Raw genomic sequence first — 25,266 nt, 5'->3', positions numbered from 1 at the left:
CCTGAAATAAAAAAAATGAGCTGAAAATTATTTTATCATTTTATACTGTTATTATAATTGATCTTCATGCAGTGCGTGTTTGTGTGTGTCTGTGTGTATCAGGTAACACACATTATTACAAACTTAAGAATTTATCATTCAAAGGTTTCTGTCCGGGTCTCTTTTTATCCTCTCACTTCAGTCAAACTTCGCTCGTTCCCCCCCCCCCCTGTTTCTTATTTCAATAAATCATTTTCACACAGCAGATTCTCCCCGATCCGGTCTGAGTCCTGGTCCGGGTCCTGGTCCGGGTCCGGGTCCTGATGGAGACTTTGGTATTTGAAAAATCTGCTTCAGCCTCGTCACTGTGTGGTTTTCTCTGCAGCATCACACAGGTGAGCAGGTGTGTGTGTACGTGTTTTACTGAACATACAAACTGATCTGTGTGTTAAATCGTGAAGGTCAGCGTCAGTAAGACGACAGCGAATCAAATGTCACCACACACACACACACACACACACACACACACACTGCTGTGTTTCAGGAGCGCAGCTCAGATAAATAAAATGAATTTAAATATTATGAACCTTCAAACATCATCCAGTAACCAATCAGTTAATCAGTCCCTGAATCAATGATCAAATCCGGACATAAAATTTTCTCTTTCATCATTAAAAACAAAATCACAGCAAGAGCAAACAAACTGAAATCATTTTTGTTTATTTATTAAAAAAAAAAACGGAATAAAATATGTTCGGGAAATTAAAATAACATCATCCGATGGCTTAAAAAGAATCTGTGTGAGCGGTTTGAATGATTTAACTCTGAAATAAAAAGACAGTTTTAATTTAGTTTGTTTTGAACTTTCTGATTTCCGCCTTCAGGCCGCAGCAGCGCTTCATCCTCGCCGCTTTTTATGGGTTTCAGTTCTAATTTTTTAATTCATTTATTATTTGTTTGTTTGTCCGAAATGCCTCCTCGGCTCCTCTCGGCCCGGCTCGGCTCGGCTCGGCTGTGCGGGCCTCTGTGCGCGTCGCCGCTGCGGGATTGTGTCTGCGGGTAATTAGCGGATAATTCCGGGATCATTGGAGACATTTCGCGGCTCTGCGGCCCAAAAAGGGGAAAAAGCTTCAGATCAAAGTGAAATCTGTCGGCTCGTGTTCAGGTTCACGGCCCGCAAACAGCCGCGAAATCCGCACAGCAGCGGCGCTTTGAGGCGCCCCGAGGCCGCAGGAGGCGCGCCGTGTCCGGCCTGAGCTCCGGCGACAGGAGCCGAGACAAGCCGAGAGGGACCGAGGCCCGAAAATCCCAGAGAGGGAAAATTAATAAAACATAAAAAAAAAAACCCGAAAGAAACGAGAGAAAGAAAAAAGCAAACAAACACACACACACACACACACACACAAAATCGGAAACAAATCCATAAAAATTACCCACAAATCAAACTTCAGTCAGAAACAAGAACAACAAATAAACAAGATTAAAATAAAGAATTAGAAAAAATAAGAAGAACCAAAAACATTTAAAACAAGGGAAATCAAAATAAAATAAACAAACAAACACGGAATGAAAATAAATAATACAAAACACGTCATCAAAACTGTAAACAAAAAGAAAACAAGATGACAAAATTAATACAATATTAAAGGAGAGAAGAACAATAACTCAGCTGCTGTGTTTGTGTTTCCATTTAATATTTACTGAAAACAAACAAACAAAAAGGCCTTCATCACGAGTTTATACGAGTTTCTGTCCAAGAGGGAGATTAAAAAAATAAAACAAATAAACATTTAATTTAATTTTATTTTATTTTATTTTATTTTATTTTATTTTATTTTATTTTATTTTATTTTATTTGTTTGTTTGTTTGTTTGTTTGTTTGTTTGCTTGTAATAAATTTTCTGGATATTGGAAACAAGATCCAAAAATGAAAAACTATTTGAAAAAATTGTTTGCTTGTGTTAAAAAAGTCCCTCCTTCCTCAGCTTATTGATGATCAGTGAGTCATATGATCAGCTGAATGATTCTGCAGTTATCAGCTGATCATTATTATTAATGATTCCTGCTGTCATCGGGTGCTGCAGGTGATTGATTAGTAATAACTGATCATCTACTTTTTTGTCCTGATGAATAAATATGTTCTCTGAGGTGGTTTTCACAGGAAGCCCGTGATCAATTATTGATCAGATATCAGCACCTGGGGTCATTTTTAATTAATAACAGATATGACTAAGTCATATAAATATTTAAGAACCAAACTTTAGAATTTATTTTCTTGCAGCTTCCCTTTCATCTCTTAATCTTTTTTATTGATTGAAGAATAAATGATTGATCACTGATCAGCATTAAAGCTGAAACCAACAGGTACAAATTGACCTTTATAAAAACCAAAATCAATCAGCAATCAATAACCCGACCAGCCTGCAGTGTTTCCTGCTTTTATTTGAAAATGACAGAATAAGTTAAAACATGCATCAAAACCAACGAAGAACAAACACACAACGAGGACGCAGGGGGCGGGGCCTGAGTGTCCCACAAAACAGAAGAAGAAGAAGACCTCCCACTTCACTCATGCACATGGTAATAATCAATAATCAGTGATGGATTAAATACACAGACGGGAAGTGATTCTGCTTTTACACACAGAGTCAAAACTATTCATCAGATCATCGCTTGATTAGAAGCTGAACCGGCTACTCGATTCGTTATTGATTATTGATCAGCAGCTGCTTCATTAGTCTCTTCGCTTCCTGTTTAGGCAGAGATCATGTGATCTGTGGTTTCAGTTTGAAACGCACGTGGTGATGGACAGAGATGCAGATTCCCAGCATGCCTTGCTGCAGACTCCGCCCTCTGTCATTTTCCTGTGACCTCAAACTGCTTCAAAGGGTCAAATAACCGACCAGGAAGTGAATCGGAGGCCTCGCAGCGTCCTCCATCTGGGATGGAGAGCGTGGTTCGCAGACTTCCGGCAGCCTGAGCCATAGACATATATGGCCTGAGCCGTCTTTTAACCCTCGTGTTTCCGGTCATGTGACCTGAAGTCAGTGTCAGTGCTCCATGATGGAGGAGGTCTCAGAGGAGAAACTAGGAGCGCTAATGGAAGATGCTCAGGTGTGTAAGGGTTTGTACCCTCAGGTGTGAAAGAGGCGTGGAACAGTTGGAACATCCAAATATGAAGGGAGAAGAAGATTAACCTTTATGTGTGTGGATTCAAAAGTCATAAATTCCAGATGTTCCAGCTGTGAAACACGTCAAGTTTAAAAAGAGGCTCAGATTCAGAGAATCCCTCCGATTCAGGGACGCCATTCAATTGGGAGGGGCTAAAACACATTAAACACTTAGCATGCTCAGAAACCTTCTCCATGGATGCAGAGCTGCAGGAAGTGCTCCAATATTTCACGCTCTTATTTTCAAACATCTTCTAAATTAACCTTATTTTGAAATTTTAACTCCAGTTGAAACTGGTTCAAAACCTCAGAGACATTTTTAGGAATAAACAATAAACTGATGGCTACTTCAACTTCATATGAAAATTTATCAGACGATCAGATACTTGATGGATCATTTCAGCGGCTCTTCTGTGAAGCGTTTAATCAATAAGAAAATGATCCACTAAAAGGCTGCAGCTTCACATAAATGTCCCTCTGAAATTTGTTGGAATTAAAGGATAAAGAGGCGCAAACAGTAAAATAAAAGTACTCAAAGTTGCTCGAGTAAAAGTACTCAGTTACTGTGTTTGTGTTAGTTTCAGGTGTCACAGTATCAGTCCTGAAAGCAGCTTCAGCCTCAGTTTAAACGGAGTCTCTCTGAACGTTGTCTGAATGCTGTGAACGTTGTGTGGCGTTGTCTGAACACTGTATGGCACTGTGTGAATGTTGTGTTATGTGAACATTGTGGGGTGTTGTGTGATGTTGTATGAACACGTGAACTTTGTTTAAACGCTGTGTGAATACTGTCAGGTGTGTGGGAACGTTGTGTGAACATTGTTTAAACATTGTATAAATGCTGTGTGGACATTGTGTGAATGTTGTTTAAATGTCTGAAAGCTGCAGGATCAGGAAATTATTTTTATCTTCGTAATGTATAAGAATTATTTCCTCTTTTTTAAAGTTTTATTAATTATAAATTGTGTAATTTTAACTGTGAGATGAATAAACAAACTGATTAACTCATTAATCTGTGATCGCAGTAATGGCTGTATCAAAGTACTTTTTCTTTATCCCTACTTCTTTTTTCCTGACTGAGTACTTCCTGCAGTACTGAGCAGAAGCTGATCAGAAACCACCCAGATACAAATGGCAAGCGGAATAGAGCGAGACTCTTTTGGGTGAAAAGATCCTTCAGAAAAAAAGCCTTTAATCTGATTGGCGAATTCTCAGGCTGAGGGTCATGACCCTGCCGGAGGTCAGTGGAGGAGCAGACGAGGTCGTGGGAGAAATAAATCCTGATCAGAAAGATGAGTCCCGATCATCGATCTGCGGTCGTGTTTGTAAACATCTGCAGCGTGAACTTTGACCTCACTCTCAACAGGACTCCAAACCTGAATTGCTCTGGCTCAACCTGTGGCTCGGGGCCCTCTAAAGGACCCCAACAGTTTCACAGATGTCTGAGCAGAAAGCGGTATGCTCAGTCAATAATATGCTTAGGTAAGGGTGAAAGGTCAGCGAAGGGTTGATGCTCAATGCTGACCCAGATATCAGAGACAGCAGAGTCTGGCTCTGATCCGGTTCTTAACGAGCCCAGTTTCTCTATCTAAACCCCGAACCTGAATATCTGGATCTGATCCAGGTTTTTAGTCTCTGTGCAGAGACATTAAAATCTGCTCTTGGTTGAACCAGTCCACTGTGGACAAGCAGACCAGTTCATGTCCACCCAGTTTAATCTGTCTGTTTTCACACTGGAAACTTAGAGAACTATTTTATAAATTATTTAATGCAACTTTAACCATTCACTGATTCAAGCTAGTATCTGAAATCTGTGTGTCAGATTCACTGATATTTGGATGGAGTTTGGTCAGAACTCACGTACATGGAGACCACATTTAAACTAGACAATATTTTAGTGACACACCTACATTCAGACTGTTGAATTAGGTAAAATTTGAATGAGTCTGGTTTGGATTTGCCTACATGCACACTGATGTTACATTTGCAGATATTTGAATGGAGTCTGGTCATACAGGTGAGTTTTGAGTATTAAATGGTCCAATGATGCTGGTTTCTCTCTGTTCCTATAAACCTTGTGTCCCCAACAAAACCAGGATCAGACTCAGAACCAGGACTCCCAGGGCTCCGCCTCCCTGCAGAACCCTGTGGTTCATTATTTTCCAGGGTTCTTTCAGCAGATCGGAAGCTGAACTCTGGTTCTGGTCTGACCCGGTCCTCGTGGCTGGGTTTTCCTGCGTCGATTTTTTGTTGTGACTCATGTGTAAAAGCAGATCACAGACCTGGGGTCAGTTTCATCGTGTCTGTTGGCGTCCTGGTTCGGTCACAGTGCAGGAGTTCAGGAGTCCATCTCAGTCCGACAGGAAGTCCGTGACGGCTGCATGCAGAAAGTCCAGCAGGAGGTGCAGTGGCTACTACGAGGTGTTGAGGAGTGGTCTGGGATAGACCCCCTGGTAGTAGGAGGTCTCCAGCGGCTCCATGGTCCTCCCCCCGAGGCCGGACGTCCCTCCGGTGTTGTAGGAGGAGTACTGCAACGCCTCATAGGCCTTCAGGTCCAGTTTGTGCTGCTGCTCTGAGGACGACATCAGGTTGTTGATGGAGAATGGGTGGTTGAAGGAGTAATGCGGGTCTCCTTTGATGTGGAGCTGTGAGTCGTGGGCCATGGAGTGGGGGGGCAGCGAGAGGGAGGACAGAAGCTGGGCGCCAGACACCTTTAGGTCGGACGGCCCGCCCACACCTCCTCGCAGGTCCAGCCCGGGAGGCGAGGTCGCCTGGCTGGAGGAGGGCAGCGAGGAGTCCAGGAGTCCCGGAGGTTTCATGGTGTCTCCCACAGGAGACGCCGCCCCACCTCCACTGCTGCCACCCTGCTCCTTCCTGCCATCTGATTTGGTCGACATCTTCTTCTCACACTTGAACCTCTTCTGGCGGCGCAGGTAGCAGCCATTCTCGAACATGTTCCCAGAGTCTGGGTGCAGTGTCCAGTACGAGCCCTTCCCCGGTTTGTCCGGTGAGCGTGATACCTTCACGAAGCAATCGTTGAAGGACAACGAGTGGCGGATGGAGTTCTGCCAGCGCTGCTGGTTCTGCCGGTAGTACGGGAAAAGGTCCATGATCCACTGGTAGATTTCACTCAGCGTCAGCATTTTACTGGGTGCCTGCTGAATTGCCATGGTGATGAGGGAGATATAAGAGTATGGCGGCTTGGCATGTGGGTAGCTCCGTCTGAACGCCTTGTTGTCACGGGATCGGTTGAGTCCCCCGCTGCCGTACGCCATGCCGGGGCTCATGCTGGGGCTCATGCCACCGTACGGGTTCAGGCCCATCGAGGCCTGCTGGGCTGACACAGAGCTCATGCTCGACGGGCTTAGGGCCCCACCCATCGAGGCCACACCTCCGCCCAGCCCTGTCATGGCTGCCTGAGCAGAACCGCCCATTGCTCCCACAGGGGCAGGGCTGAGACCGGTGCCACTGTAGGACATGTTGAAGGAGCCTGACGTGGTCCCGCTGCTCGACATGTAGCCAGACATTGAACCCATGCCGAGACCAGAACCCATCCCACCACCGGCCATCGGGGAGTAAACCTGCAGAGAGAGACCAGGACCGTCAGAAACAGAAACAGAACCAAAAACAGGCAAAACCAACTACAAGAACTTTGATACAGGACGAGTCAGACTAAATATAGAGCAGTTTGGAATAAGAACCAGGTCTAAGAGCCAGTTAGACCAGCCTCCTGCAGCGCCCCCTGCTGATTGTTTACCTGTAAAAACCTCAAACTCAAATAAAAAGCTTCTTTTGGATTCATTTCAGTTTCGGGTGGATCCCCCAGACAAGGAATAAGCCTGACCCAGTCCAGAGATCTTTTGTCTTTAGTCCAGGACCAGGTTTAATCCTGGATTGGGGGGGTGCAGGAGGAAGTAGGGGTCATCAGCCAAATGCAAAGGTCAAAGATTCGACTCCCTGTTCATCCAGTCCTGAAGTGTGTGTGTGTGTGTGTGTGTGTGTGTGTGTGTGTGTGTGTGTGTGTGTGTGTGTGTGAGAGAGAGAGAGAGAGAGAGAGAGTGTCCATTAACCTATCCACGTCTGGGAACCTGCTGTAAGGAACATTTGAAGAACATTTTCTGCTTTGATAACCAGTTTAAACTGTGAGGCTCTGACAGAAAATATTTCACACTCCTCGCGTCTGTAAATTAATCCGTATAATCAATGAGCGCCACTTCCTGTCAAGTAGAAGTCAAGAAGATCATGCATTACAGATGTTATTATAAATAATAATAACGATCATTTATATTTGTTAGTATTTAAAATCCGAGTTTCTCCTTCAGGTTCATGTTTTAGGAGTTCAAAATCAGCCGCAGAGAACAAATTTAATTTGATTCATTTAATTTCATCGCATTAGGATTTTTTTGTGTGTTGACGGTTATTAACGTATATTTATTCCGACTGTGGCCCAGTCAGCAGTGGCCTCCTGCTCTTTGTTTCAGCTTCAGTCTGATTCTTAACTTTCAGACTTTTGAGCTGAAACTGATTAAAGCCATAAAAACGCGCCGCTCGGTTTAAATCAGAGGCTCAATGATCAGTTTCTTACTGCTGGATCAAAACCATCGGGAACATTTTCAGCTTCCTTCAGACTTTAATTTAAAAATATTCATGATTTTTTTTCTGTTCATTTTTCTGTTTGTTATTATTATTATTATTATTATTATTATTATTATTATTATTATTATTATTATTGTTGTTTGTTTGTTGGTCAGAAACAAGAAAATAACGGAGAAAAGATCCGTTTCAATAAAAACGAGTTTGACGGACTGAAACAGACGCAGTTTGAGTTTGAGTGAAACATTAAAAAAAAAAAAATCAGTTGAGGCTCAAATATTATTTTTTATTGTTCTTTATATTTTTAATTCCTGCCGTGAAAGAAAAATGACCGAAACGTCAGATCAATAAAAAGCAAAAGGATCAAATAATCAGTCAGATCTGATTTTCACTCATCAAATTCAATCAAATTATTAAACAAACGTTTTCACATCAGAGCTGAAATTATTTTTCGCTTTGAATCTTTAAACAATAAACTGGGATTTATCCGGTAATAAGAGCTCGTATCTCCGAGTTTATTTCCTGTAATCGGGGATCAATAACGGGAGAAGCAGCGGCGGGTTTTCCGCAGAGTTTCAGCGCTTCTTTGTTTGGATGTTTCTGATTTTCTGTGACAGAAACTTTGAGGAGGAACTCTGAAAGAATTCACTCGTTTTTCTTTTGCTTTAAAGAAATTTCCCCGCAGATTTGATCGGAACCAAAGAGTCCGTTTTTCAGACGCCGTTTTTCGCTTCTTAAAAAATATTTTTATCTAATAAAACATTTTTTTCCAGGTGCAGACTGTAAAACTCTGACATCCTCTCAATAGAAATAAAAATTATTTTTAGTTTCTTTTGGATTTTTTTGAAGTGGCTCCGACAGTTTTTGCAAATCTTTCAACCAAACCGGACCGGAACCCCGAACTTTAACAGAAAACTTTCAGAGGTTTTTCCAGTTAAAAGAGTCGATCCGGACCGGCTCTTAGCCCTGGTTTTAGCCCTGGTTATAGCCCTGGTTTTAGCCCGGGTGTAGCGTCAGGCCCGCGCCGTGAGGGCGGCTGGGCGCGCGGTGGTGACCGACCTCCTCGCTGTAGTATCCGCTCCAGTCCGGAGCTTCGTGGCCTTCCATCTTCACCGTGCCCAGCATGACGGGAGCCCGCAGCCGGAACGCGGATCCTGCAGGTCCCGCTCCGGGTCTCCTGGCCTCCCGGTCCTGTCCCGGTCTGAGTGTGCGCGTCCTGCTCCAGGTGGAAGCGTGCCGAGCCGAGCCGAGTGTTAGTGAGGAGGAGGAGGAGGAGGAGGAGGAGGTGATGGTGACCTGCGGACTGATGTGAGCCTCCTCCTCCTCCTCGTGCAGGTCCGGCCCTCCGCGGCTCCCCCTCCCCCTCCTCCTCTTCCTCCTATCATTCCTCCACTCAGCCTCCACCTGCGGCTTCACCTTCATCACAGAACCAGAACCAAACCCAGGTCCGAGAACCAGATTTATGTCTTTGCAAACTGTAAAACTCGGCGAAAAAGACGGAAAAGACAAAAAGTAAGAAAATATTTGATTTGTTTTCGTTAAATTCAAACTGTGGAGACGCTTCAATAATAAAAATAATTACAAAAAAAAAAAAACTTTATTTAAAACAGATGAACCTCTGAGGAGTAAACGTGACTCCACCTTCCACACAAAAAGAAACGATTTTAGCATCACTGCATTTCTGCTGCCACGCTCACAGATTCAGATTTTTTAATCACACATTTAGTTCTATAAAATCACACGAAATAAAGTCACACAGAGGAAACTGTGAATGACGGAGGGTCAGATTTACGTGAAAGCTCCTGAGCCCGATCAGTCCAGTCCATAAAAAGCTGAGATTATTTCAAATTAATATTCAAACCTCAAACACAGAAAGAACACATCAGACTTTTTGTCTACGAGTATTTGCAGACTTCCAAACAAAACTCCCTCTAAAAAAGACAATTTTTAGGATTTATTCTTTCATTTAACGCCTCCAGACAAAAAAATAATGGCTTCACTGATCAGATCAAAATTTCAATTTACTGAACTAAACACAAATTTTAGAGTTTAAATAAAAATAAGAGTTTTAATTTAAGGTCAAATCCAAGCTTTTAATTTGAAAAAGCACTGAATGGGTTTATTGACAGACAGGCTTTTCAAGCTAAGAGCTTCAGTCTGTATGAGCTGTTTGCTGTTTTCATGATTATTAGTTTAAAATGAATGTAACAAATAAACTCCTGATTCATTAAAATGATTTAATAAGCAACTCACAAAACAGCTTTAATGTATAATAATAATAATAATGTGGAAACTCAGGCCAACATTTAAACAGTTAAAGGATTGAATTCCCTCTGAGCTGCAGCTGCAGCTCTTTAGTTTCTGTATGTTTCAATGGGTGATGGTCTGGACTGTAATCAGCTGGAATACGAGCTCAGTGCGGTTTGATTGTCGTCTCTGAAACCGAGATGTTGCTCCTGAACCTGGAAATTCAGCAATAAAGGGGCCGCCTGCTGTGTGCAGTGATGCCCGGCACAGAGGCAGGTCTGAGGGCCTGAACGGCAACACTGCAACAACTTCTTTAATTCAGACCCACAAACCTGAAAATTCCTCTGAGCTCTAAACATGATGCCACCTTCCATACAAAAATCCCCTTAAAAAAGACACAATTTTAGGATTCTTCTCTTCATCAGTCTGAGTCACAGAAATCCACACAGAAGCACGAGTGAGACGAGGAGCCTTTTCATCATTTATCTGATCAAACATTTATTTCCTACAAATCAAACGATCGTCCAGATTCCAGCAAACAAAACTGACAAATTCACAGAAAACTGCAACAAATCACAATTCTCACTCACTCTCTGTACTATTATTACTATTATTATTATTATTGACTGGTCTCAGTTTCTGTTCTGCTTACTGGTTTTCCCTCTGGTTTCTCTTTCAGCTGACTGGTTCCAGTCTGGAGGTTTAATAAGCGACTGACAGAGCGCAGCGACTGATCACTGCACACCATTATCTGACTGGATTAACTGGATGAGCTGCTGGATTAAAGGACACTTACACCGAAACATTGAGAGGACACAAAGAGGGGGAGGTTGACCAGTGAGGACCAGCAGGAGACCTCCTCCCTGAGGTGAACCTGAGGTGGAGGTCCAGGTAGAGCCACAGATATCTGTCAGATCCACGCTTTGTGCTGCTTTTTGAGACTCTAATGAAAAAAGAAAAAAAAAGAAAAAAAACAGGTAAAAACAGAACACAGGTGAGACGCACACATTTAAGCTGCAGCCCAGTCTGAAGGCTGAACCTGGTTTCTGTGAGCATCAGTGTGAGGATCCATCACAGTCTGAATGACTGCAGCAGTTTGATGTCTGTGACGTAGAGGAGCAGAAACAGTGTTGGTAGCTGGATGTTTGATCTGTTTCTGATCATTCACTGGAGGAAACCTCACAAAGTGCTTTCTGGGTAAACTTTGAAGGCTCGTATCAGCCTGTGGGATGATGGCTGCTCAGGTTAGAGCAGATGAAGGCCTCCTTTTACCTTCAGTTAGAGACCAGGATCATCTTCGTCTGCGAGTCCTTCTGGGTCAGAATAAAGTTATCATACAATGCGGGGGGGTCAGACAGGAACCTTTTTGGACATGATTAACTTTGTGCGTCTGCATACCTTTGAGAGTTCGTTGTGCCTCGTACCTGTGTAAACTCTGTGATTGGTTGCTGGTGTGTTTTTCTTTTATTTCTCTGACAGACACAAGTAGAATAAACAGCTTATTGTCAGCTTCTAATATCACCGCCCACCTGCTGTGACCTGTGCTGTTCCATGCTGCACCGATGACATCACGGTGCAGCATCGAGGCAGATCCTGAGCAGGAGGATGAGGTTTCGGTGTGACTCACAGGGCTGTAAATCTCACTAAAAGCTCTTCACTGATCGTTATTACTGCGTATGCTGACTCACCTGTCACCTGCACACCGCCTCCTCACAGACACAACGGCTCCAGGAGGGGCGGAGCCGAGGACCTGGATGTGACCGCTCTGTGGGACCCTCGGAAGAGGGCGAGGAGCTCCTGCTTCATCTTCAGCTTATGGTAACCAATCAGAAGCTTTGATCCTAGACTCCTATAAACTGCACACACAGTGATCCGTCTATGTGTGTGTGTGTGTGTGTGTGTGTGTGTGAGTGAGTGAGTGAGTGAGTGAGAGAGAGAGATCTCTGAGTTCACTTGAAGTTAAATTTATGTTTTCAGGAAATGAAGCTGACTCAGAGTCCTTAGAAGTGATGGAAAATGTGTGTGTGTGTGTGTGTGTGTGTGTGTGTGTGTGTGTGTGTGTGTGTGTGTGTGTGTGTGTGTGTGTTACAGCCAGTTATTAAAGCTGTGTTGTTTCTGCCTGAACTCTTCAACTCTCTGTGAGGTAAATATCTCCCAGCTTCCCCTGCTGTCAGTCACTGAACCACAGAGGTCACCTGAAGGTCAAACAGCCAGTGTTCTGCTCACATAAGCACCATGTGACCTCCACTCTCACCTGAACTCTCTCTCTGTCGTACACACAGGTTCAGATGTCTTATTTTCCTGTCAGGAGGTTTAATCTTCTGGAATCATCTTCCTCGTGCTCCTCATCAGATTTATCAGAACAAAAAGGACCAATCAGAAGCCAGTATCTTTGACGCTCTACACCTTTCGCTGGACAGGTACCATAGTTATCAAGAGTCCACACACTCCTGTTAAAAATGCCAGGTTTCTGTTAATGTGACCTTTAACCCGTGAGGATCATCTGGCAGGCAGGATGTGGACCCAAATGCAGGACTCCAGAGGTAACGTACAAACTCACAGCTTTATTGTTGATACTCAGGACACAACTGGGGAGAACAGGTGAACTGAATCAAACTAACAAGACAAGGGAAGCAAAACTGAACAGAATGCACAAGAGACCAGACTGACAAAACAAAAAAGGGGGTGACTACACATGACACAGATGCAGACTTGACAACTAGACTAGACAGGGCCTCGGGGAAAGCAATAAACTGTACAGAACATAAATATATAACTAAATAAGAACGTAACTCTAAGAAGTTCTAAAGTTATAACAAAAACTTGACCAGGAATTAAAGGTACAAAGACACAGTATTGCAAAACCTACAAAGTAAGAATCTAAACCAGAAGCAGACAACAAACTGAATAACAACATCAGGACCTCAACAAAACCAAAAAATGCCAAACACTGGGCAAAAACCCAGGACAGTGACAGCAACCTGTGCAAACATGAGGACTGTTGAACTCGCAGCTTTCAGTCTGTCAGCGGGGCCCTTCTTCACTCCTCTTCCTCACCAAAACACCAAAGCTGTCACTGTGACTGTGCAGCCCCCCATACTCTGAAATCCAGTAAAATAGAGCACAGTAAACAACATTAAAAGACAATAAATAAAATAAAAATAAATAAAATCCCCTTAAAATGATGCTGAGGACAATAAATGTGTTTTTAAGAAGGATTTAAATATATGAGCTGTGCAGATGTGGAGCAGCAGATTATTTGACGCTGCTGCTGTGAAAGCTCGATTGACTCTGTTTTAATCTAGTTTTAGATGACCTCAGACAGGCGTGTGAACATGAAGCAGTTCAGACAGATAAAAAGGTGCCGGTCTGTTTAAAACCTTAAATGTAAGCGGGAAAATCTTAAAATCAATTCTCAAAAGGATCAGGCTGATGTGTTCATGCTTTTAATACCAGTTAAAAGACGAGTTGCCACTTTCTGGACACAGATGATTGTTCTGTACCAAAGTACAGGGAATTACAGTAGTCCAGACAGGAAGTAATAAAACCATGGATAGCTTTCTCCAGGTCCTTTGCTGGGAAATCGGGCTTTCCCTTAGCAATGACCCTGAGCTGATTAAAACTAACTGTGGTGGCATCACTTATTTGTTTTTCCATGTTAAAAACCATCCAAAATCAGAGACAGATTTTTTACAGCAGCTTGACAGTGAGGAGTCAAATGACTTGGCGTGCCAGAAGAGTTTGCTTGCTTTGTATTTACCAAAGCAGATATCCTCAGTCTTGTTTTAAATAAGAGTGAGGAAACTGACCCAGGACTTGATATTACTAAGACAGTTCAGCAGAGGCTCCCATGAATCTCTGCTGCTCAGTTTGATGGGCATATACACCTGGATGTCATCAGTGAAGTAGTGGAAAGAAATATTATGTTTTCTAAAAAAAATAGACCCCAGAGGCAACATACTACTACTACTACTTTATTTATACATATACAGTAAAAAAAGAATTGGGCCCAGAATGGACCCCTGAGGCACTCCACAAGTGAAGGGTACTGCTTTCGAAGAACAATCTCCTAGATGTGCAGAGAAACTTGGGAGCTTTGGGTATTTGCTGTGCTGAATGCTGAAATTTCATCTTCATCTTTCAGCTTTCTAGCAGATGCCTGAAGGTATTCCTTAATTTGGAACTGTTCCCTCCACCTCAACTAAAGCTCCAGTTCCACCTGAAGAAAAATGGCCCACAGCATGATGCCGCCTCCACCGTGCTTCACTGTGGCTTTGGTTTCCTTTTGGAGACGTGCAGTGCTAGGTTTATGCCAAACCTGCCTTTTGGAGCCATGACCATAAAATCCAACCTTGGTCTCATAAGACCAGAACATCTTTCACAACATGCTGCTCAGAGACTCGATGTAGGTTGTTGCAAACTTTAGCTGGGCTTAAATATGTTCTTCCTTCAGAAAAGTCTGTGGTGCTTGAAAAAAGCGCCGCACTGAGAAGCTTTTCGGTTGAGAGGTGAAATATCTTCAAGAAACAAGGAGAAGTCCAGTCACCTTTTTTCAAGCTCCAGAGACTACTATGACCTGGATGACTGAGCACCTACACAGACATATTCCTTCAGAAGAAAAGGCCATCTTGCCAAAGTGCCCCACAGCCCGGACACATGAAGAACATGGAGATTGTTGTCACATCAGTGTGTGACCATGATGTTCCAGATATTCCTGCAGCTCTTTTACTGCTGCTGTGGCCTCTCGGCAGCATCCCTCACCACTTTACTTTTTTTCTTCTCATCAGTCTTGGAGGGACGTTCACCTCGTGGGAATATTGTGCCATGTTTTCTCTGAAGTAGGTCTGATGCCTTGGAGCTTCTTTGCTGACCACGGCTCCTGCTGTGAGATCTAAGTATCAGGAAAGTATGATTAGAAGAGCTCAGCTTTGCCTGATTTTAATCTGACTCACTTACTGATGGTAGGTGTGTACCGATGACTACTTAACATCAGTTTGAATGTGACTGGTTCATTTCTGACACAGCCTGGGAAGCAGAGGGTGTGCGCATTGATGCTAATGTTTGATTTGTCTCCCCTAAAATGTTTCAGTTTGTGTTTCACTTGAACTGTGTCGATTGATGTCATTTTACCATGTAGACTCTTTTTGTCCACTGTAACTCCCTCAACTGTGATCTTTCAGGCCCCTCTTTAAAGGCGTCGGCACAGACGGGCCACAGAAAATCAGAATATAAATCCAGTGAAGTCTCCAGGTTTGCTGTTTGGCTCTGTGCCTGTGTCAGAGCAAATATCCTTAAAGTAGCTAAAGTTAAAAAATCATACGCATGATATTATTGATTATTGTGTAGGGCACTTTAATGTTGCAGCTGGAGATGATCTGAATGAGTGACATCCTGCTAGGTAGCTTTATTTACGATATTACAGTATGAGCAGGAGGAGGCAGAAACCCAGCCTCAGAGCCGGTGCAAACCCGGATCAGTGGAAGGGATCCATCATGAAGGACGTCCAGCATAAAATCTGTCCCAACTCAAACATGCAAATTGATTCACTTTGGTGGCTCCTGGAGAAATAAGGGAGCAGCTAAGCATATCTTTATCATATATGAGTAGAGCTACCTCAAAAATATATGACTAAATACAAACATGCAGCCTTCCCTCTGACCCAGAGTAACAGCTTCCAGATCCACAGTGAACATTATCCCCAGGAGAGACCATCAGGGAGTCTGCTTGTTTCCTCTCTGCAGGTTCTTCTCCATGCAGCAGGCCCTCCTCACTCCCCCAAACCACCTGTTTTAAAGGCGAGGGTGCCTTCTGGTGGCCGTGTGAAGCAGTGCATGTGAAACCTGTGGGAAAGAAGCTGTGATGCAGAATAATTGAGCAATTCCTTTGCTGAAGCTGAAAATGCTGTTAAAACTGATGAAGAGGACTGCAGTACTGTCTTTGTAAGCCTGAGTATGGACAAGCCCCTCAGGTGCGACTTTACATTCCTGTAACACCTGTTCAGTTTATTTCCTCTGCTCCCACCGTGGAGAGCCGCACAGGCTGAATCAGCCCATCGTTTTCACTTTACTGCATAAAAATATTTCATAAAGTTAAACTCAGCATGTCTCACTTTTATTTTCAGACTTCAAAATATGAGCTCTTCAACCGAGGCAAAAAAAATAAAAAATAAAAATAAGAGTGAAAAAAAAATGAATTTATTAAATAAAGTTGATCAGAAATAGACAACAGCGTTCCTGTGATGCATTGTTACAGAGTTAAACCTCACAAAAACGTGTCTAAACTGAATGATCTGTGTCTGTCTCTTAAAACAGAAGAACTGGGTCAAAGGGATTTTTACCAGAAACAAGTTTCATGCAAAGAAAACCATTCAGGTCTGAAACCAGGCCAGCGCCCCTTCAGTGCCAGAACCAGTGGGCAGGGTGAGGAGTTCAAGAGACATGATATATCAGATCACCCGCCCTGAGTCCTGATAACCTGCATCATCAGTCACATGACCTTCCCCTGAGTCAGGAGGTTGGGACAGTTTCCTGTAAGAACATTGCTGTTCTTCAGGAAACAGGAAAAGCAGTTTGTAAACACAGAGTGCTTCCTGTCCTGCAAAAACCTCTCAGTAAGTGACAGCTCCATGTTTCAGTTATTATAACTGCAAAGGGTGTGCACATACTTGTGTCCATAATGCTACAAAGAGATGCTTCTCTAAACCATCTAACTCATTTACAATGACCAAAGGTATGTAGACAGTTAAACATCGTAATTATGATTCGTTTTAGACCTTCCGTCAGCAATTAACCTCTCTCCAGAGATCTGGAGTTATCCCAAATGATGGCACAATCATTTTGGCCACATCCTGATTAAAAAGACAATAACAGAAGCAGACCAGAGCCAAATTCTCAGACAGGCAAACTGAGCAAACGCCCGACTGCCCACGCACATGTGACTCATTTATAGTATTAATCTCCAAGATGTCCACATACTTTTGTCCATGTAGTGTTTCTGCTTCTAACCAATCAAGAGAATTAAAATACTCCTCTTGACCAGAAGTGTGTAGACAGTTAAACTTCATAATGATCTGAATATTATGGGATAACGTGGACCTCCTGCCCATATATTTTTGACCAAGTAGGTTTTAAACAGCGACAGTTTTCTAAAACATCTGAATGAAATTAATGCACTCATGACCAAAAGTATGTGGACAACAGAATGTAGTACTGTAAATAATACTGACTCAGGGTGTCCACATACTTATGACTATATTGTGTTTACAGAGCTGTTGCAGTGACATAGGATAATATAGGATAATAGAAGCCTACGTTCACATATTTTGGGCATTTGAGAAGTTGAACACTGAAACAGGATTTCATCTTTATTTAAAAAAAAACTTTATTGATAAACATGTAAAAGTCCAGCATTGTCAACTTTAATAAAGTTTTATTTGGTTCAACAATTAAAAGTCAGAAACCAAAAATCAGCAGATTGAGCCAAACAGCCAGGTTTTCAAAGTAAAGTTCACTTCCTGTTTGTTTTTGTGTCGCTCAGCAGAGAAATTAAAAACTGGAAGAGTTTATTTTAACAGTTACAGAAATGTGAAGTAAAGATGAACTTTATTCTGTCTTTAAATAAAAATAATACTTAAACAGGTGCGTGGTGGTTAACACTGTTGACTCAAAGCTAGAAGGTCTGGGTTTGAATCCATCTTGGCCCGGGCCTTTCTGTGTGGAGTTCACTCTGGTTTCCTCCCACAGTCCAAAGACATGCAGTTACTGGGGTATGGTTAAGTGGTGATTCTGAATTACCCATAGGTGTGAATGTGAGCGTGAATGGTTTTCTGTCTCTCTGTGTTAGCCCTGCCACAGGCTGGTGACCTGTACGGGTCCTGTCTCTCGCCCTGTGACAGCCCCCCCCCCCTGACCCTGAACAGGATGAGTGGAAAAGAATATATGGATGGATTTAAACGTGAATTTAAATTATAAGTAAAATTTAATTTTAAGTATTTAAATGTTTTGCCCTGTTCTTTAGGCAGAACGAGTGACGTTTGGTCATTTTAGGTCATTTAGAAGACATTAAATCAATTAAATCACTTTTAATCTATATTTATTGATGATTTTCTAAATTAACCAATAAAAATTCAAGAACATTTACTTGTAAAATGAAAAGTTTGTGACCACAGCAGCGTGTAAGTCCACAGTCAGGTAAAAGCGTTTAAAAATGTCCACTAATGAGAACATTTTGTCATTAAACACAGCCAATCACAGCTCTGTTCCCTCATGTCAGCACCTTCTCATTGGTCGTGTAGGCTGTTTAGGCCAGTGAGAAGGAATCTTTTCTGGTTTTGCTTTTTAGCTCCATCTTCTCTGCCTTTTTTATGGCCCGTTTCTTCGACCGCCTCTTCAAGCAGCATTTCACCGTCACCGCGATGACCACCAGCAGAACCACCAGCACCCCCACAGCTATCAGCACCGGGATCAAGATGGACGAGTGCAAGCCAGAGTGATGTTCTTTCTGGGTGGCGTTGGCACACACTATGCCAATGGCAGTGAAGTTGGCCTGGGATCCATTCACCAGTCGCCATACGGTGGGTTCTCCTGAGCAGACCAGTTCAAACTGAATGGAGGACCAGCACTCCACCTGGATCCTCTTACCGTCATTGGGGACTAGAGTGATCCAGCGAGCCTCAGGTATCGACGGGCTCTGGCACAAGTCTGAGACCAGTGATGAGCTAGAAAGAGAGCCATTAACGAGTCTAGGTCCTGATGTAGTAACTTTGGGTCCTGGATCTGATGGTGCAGGTGTTGTTTCAGGTGTAGCATGCTGAAGTGGATTTGTAGTTATATACTTAGGTGTTGTTGGTTCTGGTCCTGATTTGATGGTGTCCTGCTGGTCCTTCATTTTGCAGATGAATGAGTTGTTCTGCTTATCGCAGGGTAAAGGAATCAGACCCCATGTCACATTCAACCCATCAACTCGTCCCTTCAATGCTGCACATCGGCTTGTGGTGCAGCTGAGCTCTGGTTCCTCCACCCAGCGGCTCACCTCTGACTCCTCGCTGTTGTTCTCTAACCACCAGAATCCTCTCAGTGGCTTGGACAGGTCTACACACTTACTTTTGATCCTCAGCCCAACCCAGAAGGTGAACTCCTTCTCAAGCAGCACAGATTTTGAGATGAGATTCAGGATATCATCCACTTCCTGTTGGGTGGCGATGGTGGTGAGGACGCCAGAAGAGCACCTCTTAATGGCTTCACTGAAGCGGACTTTGGTATGATTCAGGGTGTATCGTGAAGATGGGACAGCAGAAATATTTCTCAGCAGGAAGATGACAATGCAAAGGAAAGTCCAACAACTGCGGAGCTGAAATGCCATCTCCTCTAGCTCCACCCCCTATGGTGATGATGTCACTCTATCCAAACAGAGACAAAAAAAAACTTATGTTTGTTGTTTGAAATTAACAATATTAGAGATGAACCATAACCCAGTCTACACCCAGCATGTACTCGACATTAATCCATCCTGAACAACCTGAACCCAATCTGATCCCAGCCTGAATCCAACTTTAACTCAACCCTAAATGCAAAGTGAACTTGACCTAAACCTCTCTCAGCTTTGGTGAGTTGGTGTTCAGAGATTCTTATGAATGTGACAGCAAACAAGGACTGAAGTAGCTGAAAAGCGACTGCTACCTCCACCAGTGTCAAAATCCAAAAAGAAATCACATCGACTAAAGACTGAAAACCACTAAGGCTAATGTTAGCCATGCAGTATTAGCTTATAAAGGCAGTTAACTGTCCAAAGCTATCGATAGTGCAAACATGTTAGCTGTGTCAGTGTTTTATTGATACACGGTAAATCAGTGCTTCAGAGTTTTCCACCAAATTGCTCATGCTGCGTTTTCCCCATTTCTTTGAGTGGTGAGCAGCATCGCTCAGACATTCATGTAAAACACTGCCCCCTGCCAGTGAACGTATGATTTACATTTTACCAAAGAGGTAATTACAAAATGTACCTCTAAAACGACTGGTCCTCACAGACTGTGACAGAGCTGCACCTGCAGAAAAACTGGTGCCATTTTTACAGCCGGTCCTGACACAGAGTAACTTTCACAGTCTTTATTAAATGTGTTGAGCGGATGTTTAAAAAAGTAAATTAAACTTCATCATCTGATTTGTTCTCCTTCAGCAAAAAAAAAAATCACTGCATTCTGTTTTTATTTCAACACTTGAATCTCAGTTTATTTTTACCGTTTCTAACTTGTTCTCCTCACAGATTCAGCCAGTTTCTCCTCCTTCATCCACACCTCCTGCTCCTCCTCCTCTCTCCTGTCTGGCTTCGTTTTTGTCCTCCTTCTCTGCAGCTTCTCCTCTTCTTGTTTGTTGCTCCCTCTTTCTTTCCTCCTGTTTCTCTGGTTCTCCTTCACAACGACAGCCAGACTGCCAGCCTCACCCTCAACCATGCAGCAGCTCCTCCTCCTCCTCCTCCTCCTCCTCCTCCAGGGCAGGATGTGTGTTGTGTCTTGATATGGTGAGCTGGTTTCCTCCAGAGAAATGCTGCAGCCTTACTTCAGATTTCAGATGAACAGAGCAGAATACAGATAAGGAACATGAGTTTTGTGTATGTCGTCATAAGTATTTTACACAGATGAAACAAAGACAATTAAAAGCAGAATGTACCAAGTTCTGTGCACAACAGCATGAGTGGTGGGAGGAATAATCATCACAAATATAGAGAAAATATTTTAAAGAAAACACAGAAACTCAATCTGGAGCACCACATTTAGAAAAAGTCTTAAAATTGCACATTTTTGAATGGACTCGGGTTCAGGCTCATTAAAATGAGATCATATTTAAAGTCATTCGTGATGTCTGGCCCTTGAATGTTGTTGAGAAGCGTGATATGTTCTTGAAGAGGTTCCTTAAAAAGACATCAGAGTTTGTGGGAGCCTCAGGTCTCTGACGTGGTGAGCTCTTTTGAGGACTTTTTATCTGTTTGCCCAGAAAACCCTTCAAGGACCTCTGCAACCCATCAGAGACCATCTCAGTAATCCCCTCTGATGAAGTCCTTCAGGACCTCTGCAAGTGAAGATTCAAAGGTGATAAAGGGGAAATGTCCAGCTTTAATATTTAAAACGTGCTTTTATCCACAAACAACAATGTGAATGACTTTTATTTTGAAAACCACACAGTGTCTCTCACAGAAGCATTTTTTTTCCCTTCAATAAATGTGAATTCTCGGCTCATCCAGATTATTTCCTGTGACAAAGACACATGCACACAGTGTTATCATGATAATGCTCCTTGAGCATCCCGCGGTGCACCTGCACCTTTTGAAATCGCAGTTTTGTTTTGTTTGGGGGTCTATTGTAGGTGTTTTTAAATATCTTTTACATTTTTTGCACCTTTTCACCTTAAATTATGTATTAATTTGAGTCACGATTTGTGCATATTGTGTCGATAATTTATCTTTAATGACCTTTGTAACTGAGAGCTCTGTACAAATAAACTGTACAAAGGGGAAAAAGGAGGAGGCCAGATGTTTGGACACTGTTTCCATGGGAAAGCCGTGACTGTAACTTCACCTGTTAACATCCATCAGGTCACCAACGCTCAGCCTGGGGTTAGGGTTGGTTTGGTTTTAGCCACAAGCTAAAGATGAAAATGTTCAATAATTAGAAGAAGTTTCCTTGAAATGAAGCTGTTTTAGTGTCAAAGATTTTCTTTAAAATGTGAACATTTTCTAAAAACAGTGGATGTTAGCACACTCAATCAAGGTTAACATGAAAGTACTCTGCATGTGAGGGTAAAGACACACCTGAGTCCAGATTATTAAAACCAGGTATGCTAATCAATGCTGCACATTTAAAGAAGCAACTCCAAAATAGAGAGGAAGCAAATACTGGAGAAGACTTCCACCCACACAGATGTTTGATCAGGTGATCTCTCAGTGGGTTCAATCACTTGATCAAACATCTGGATCAGCTGTCTTACTGTTTCCCGTGACTCTCTGTACCACAGACAGGTGGACCCGTCCACGTCACCTGTTTGAGTTCCCAAAGTCCAAAGTCTGATCACCAAACTGTTTATGGCTGAAACATTTCACTCATTCGTCATCACGTTTAGAGGCGGCCACGCTCTCAGCAGAACCTTATTCTAATGATTTCGCCTCAAACTTTATTCTCCAAATGAAAACAAATTCCTCCTAGTTTACTTCTTTAATGCCTCTCTGGCTCAGCGTCATACAAAAACTGCAAGAAGAAGAAAATCAAGAAAACCACCATTAATAAAACCACATCTGCAACTGCAGTCCCACACCTACAGGAGCCAATCAGAGAGCAGGATTCACACACACACACACACACACACACACACACACACACACACACACACACACACACACACACACACAATATCCTGTGCTTTATATGAACAAATAGTGGAAGCACACACGAACACGCACTCTGGGGGTTGATTGTTGTTATGGCGAATCAGATGCTTCCAGTTTCCTGTAGGAAGTGTGTGAAGAATGCCAGGAAATCAGAGGTCGTGGAGGGTGGGATCATGACTAATGCACTGCTGTTGTCATAGTGACAGTGTATGAGTGAGACTGAGTTTAACTCCAGTTAAAATAGGCTTTTATTTTGGAGGGCTTTCTTAGCCACCTGTTCCTAATTGACTGCTTTTAACAATCACAATGACATCACCACTGAAATCTGTGACTTCATCAGCATCAGTTAACCCAGACGAGCAGGTGGTTTTCCAATCAGACTTCAGAGGACTCGCCCCCTGCTGGACATTAAAGAGAATGCAGGTTTAAGGCTTCACATTTCAGACCCTGGAGATAATGTCATCTTTTGTCTACAGTCTATACTCAGATGTCCCATCACCTTTTCTGAAACTGTTCCCACCATTTTGTTCATTTTTGAGTTTGTGAACTGATGCTAACTGTCTCATGAAGCAGCCAGCTGGAAGTATCTGCCCAATTACATTTATTGATTGAGTTTATAAAGGAAGATAAAACTGTAATATTAGAAAAATACACAGAAGTTAAACAGAAAACAGACTAAGAGTAACACAGCGGTGTGTGTGTGTGTGTGTGTGTGAGAAAGAGAGAGAGGAGAAGCTCTGAATGAACATGTGAGTGCTTTAAATGCTTTCGTCAATTAGAACTACTATATGAATAAAGTTTAGCCCATTTGAAGAAGTAAAAACTGAATGGTGACACTATTTTCTAGAGATCTGATTGGTCAGCAGGTGGTGATTTCATACCTGTTGATCTCTAATCTGGAACATCAGTTGCAGCATAAGGTACCATGGTGATATACAGCGAACCCAGGGCCAAACCTGAAGTCTTGCTTCGTGGTGCCAACCTCACGCAGCCTGTTATCTTAGGTGTGTAGTTCAATTCTAAGACTCGTGATTGGCTGTTTGCTGTTCCACCTTCAGGTGATGGAGAGGCTCTGCTTTAAAACAGCAGCTGATCAGTTTGACTCTTTCTGTGGTTTATTTACAGGAGCGTTCATGAACGTATCAGAGGGACCTGCTGAAAAATGAAGCGTTTACAGCACACTGTTGGATTCAAATTCAATATTATTTTTGGTTTCACTTTTTATTAAACAACATCTAAAATATGACACTAATGAAACAGATTATTACATTGTCAGATGCCCTCTTGTCAGATAAGAACAGGAAGCTGAGGCTACAGTTCACACAGACTCACCAACACTGGACACCAGAAGATGGAGAAGCTCTGCCTGGTCTGATGTAAACACCATGAAAGCATGGATCCATCCTGCTGTGCTTCCAGACGATCTCCACAGCCAGCAGGTCTCAGGCCAGCAGAGCAGCTTTGGGATGTGGTGGAAGGGGAGATTCCCATCATGGATGCATGATGGAAAAAATGGAGTGTGGTTAAAGCACTGCTCGGAAACATGAAGCGACCACCTGATCCGGGACAAATGTTGAGCTGAGCTTGAATATGTGTAATTCCACATGTGGCAGTAATAGTGTAGATTTCTGTGGAGCGTCAGTAACACCAGAAAGAGAAAGCCTGATTTTAACCACAGCGCTGACAGGAAGCCGGCTCGTTTTTAGAGCTCAGATTTCACATGTCCCTGTGCAAACAACAGCTGTACAGAACTGGTTCCATGATAAACATAACTGTAGTTCTATGAGTGTGGAGCAGCCACCATGGTAATGACTCCAGGCTCTTATCTATCCACATTTTTGAAGTGTTACATATCTCTAACAGATTTCAGTTCAGAACTCTGAAGATCCTGCTTTCAGTCCAGCCCCCCTGCATACCTGAGGGTCTGCATACCTGAGGACAGTCCAAACATTTCCCTCTTTGTGTTTTCATTATATCTCCTCATTCTATGTTAAAGGTGCTCATTCCATCTCATTTCTAACTGATTATCTCAGATTTGTCTGAAAAAAGTCCAGGAGAAAGATCCACTTAATAGGAATTAAGAATTCCTGTCAGAAAAATGAGAATAAAACAAGTTTTGGATGTAATGTGAACAGAAGTTTGTTTTTCTAATAAAGTTTGAGTGGCTTTGGTCCATGCTGTCCTGCTTGGGGAACATCACTGTGAAGCTGATGAAGATGTGTTTTTAAGTGTTCAGCTACTTTGGACTTTTTTAAAGAATATTGTGGAGATAAGATCTCAGTCCCCGACCTGCAAACTGCTTTCTACAGAGCTCCAAACTGCTGCCACAGATTAGACCTCCTTCAAGCCTCCCATCAGTCTGTGAGCTCCACACCTGACAGCCATGGCCAAAGATACATCTGAAGGACAGAGCTCAAAAAAATGCTAGAAAAACATCTGAAAACAGTCAGACCTTCATTCCTTAGAGGAAGCTGAAATTCTTCATAATTCCTAATGAGTGAATTCTTTGGAATTTTCTCAGGTAAATCTGAGACCATCAGGTGAGAGGTTTATTTTAATTTCAAGGTGATGCTGTGAAGGAGAACTGATCTGGGCCCTAGTCCAGGAAGCAGGTCAAACAAACTGAGTTTAAAATACACTCTGATCTTACCTATCTCGGTCTTACTATACCCAAAGACCCCAAACTTATATTCAAACTAAACTTCGCAGAGTTTATATCAGGATTAAAGCAAAATATTGAGTACTGGAAGACTTTGCCTCTGTCAATGATTGGACGCATTAATTCGATCAAAATGATCTCCCTACCTAGGTTCTTGTATTTATGTCAAAATCTTCCTATTTATCTTACAGCGACTTTCTACAAGGACCTGGATTCGATCATTCAATCCTATATATGGAATGGGAA

General features: G+C 42.6%; 2 protein-coding genes across 3 annotated transcripts; both read right to left on the bottom strand.

Moving 5' to 3' along the window:
* Positions 1–5,482: 5,482 nt before the first annotated feature.
* On the bottom strand, positions 5,483–8,922 carry foxa1 (forkhead box A1). Its single transcript, XM_030719429.1, has 2 exons — positions 8,799–8,922; positions 5,483–6,727 (listed from the first exon to the last, which is right to left on the bottom strand). Exons 1-2 carry the CDS (start codon positions 8,862–8,864, stop codon positions 5,561–5,563), a joined length of 1,233 nt encoding a protein of 410 aa, XP_030575289.1. The 5' UTR covers positions 8,865–8,922; the 3' UTR covers positions 5,483–5,560.
* Positions 8,923–17,807: 8,885 nt separating this feature from the next.
* clec14a (C-type lectin domain containing 14A) lies at positions 17,808–20,442 on the bottom strand. Of its 2 annotated transcripts, none has more exons than XM_030719028.1 (2): positions 20,222–20,442; positions 17,808–19,383 (listed from the first exon to the last, which is right to left on the bottom strand). In XM_030719028.1, exon 2 carries the CDS (start codon positions 19,344–19,346, stop codon positions 18,285–18,287), a length of 1,062 nt encoding a protein of 353 aa, XP_030574888.1. In that variant the 5' UTR covers positions 19,347–19,383; positions 20,222–20,442; the 3' UTR covers positions 17,808–18,284. The 2 variants fall into 2 exon arrangements, with proteins under 2 accessions (XP_030574888.1, XP_030574887.1); XM_030719027.1 differs by lacking the exon at positions 20,222–20,442 and adding an exon at positions 19,987–20,113.
* Between the last annotated feature and the right edge of the window lie 4,824 nt (positions 20,443–25,266).

The sequence above is a fragment of the Archocentrus centrarchus genome, chromosome 22 (assembly GCF_007364275.1).
Source record: "Archocentrus centrarchus isolate MPI-CPG fArcCen1 chromosome 22, fArcCen1, whole genome shotgun sequence".
Lineage (NCBI taxonomy): Eukaryota > Metazoa > Chordata > Actinopteri > Cichliformes > Cichlidae > Archocentrus > Archocentrus centrarchus.
This window is presented reverse-complemented; position numbering and strand designations above follow the sequence as displayed.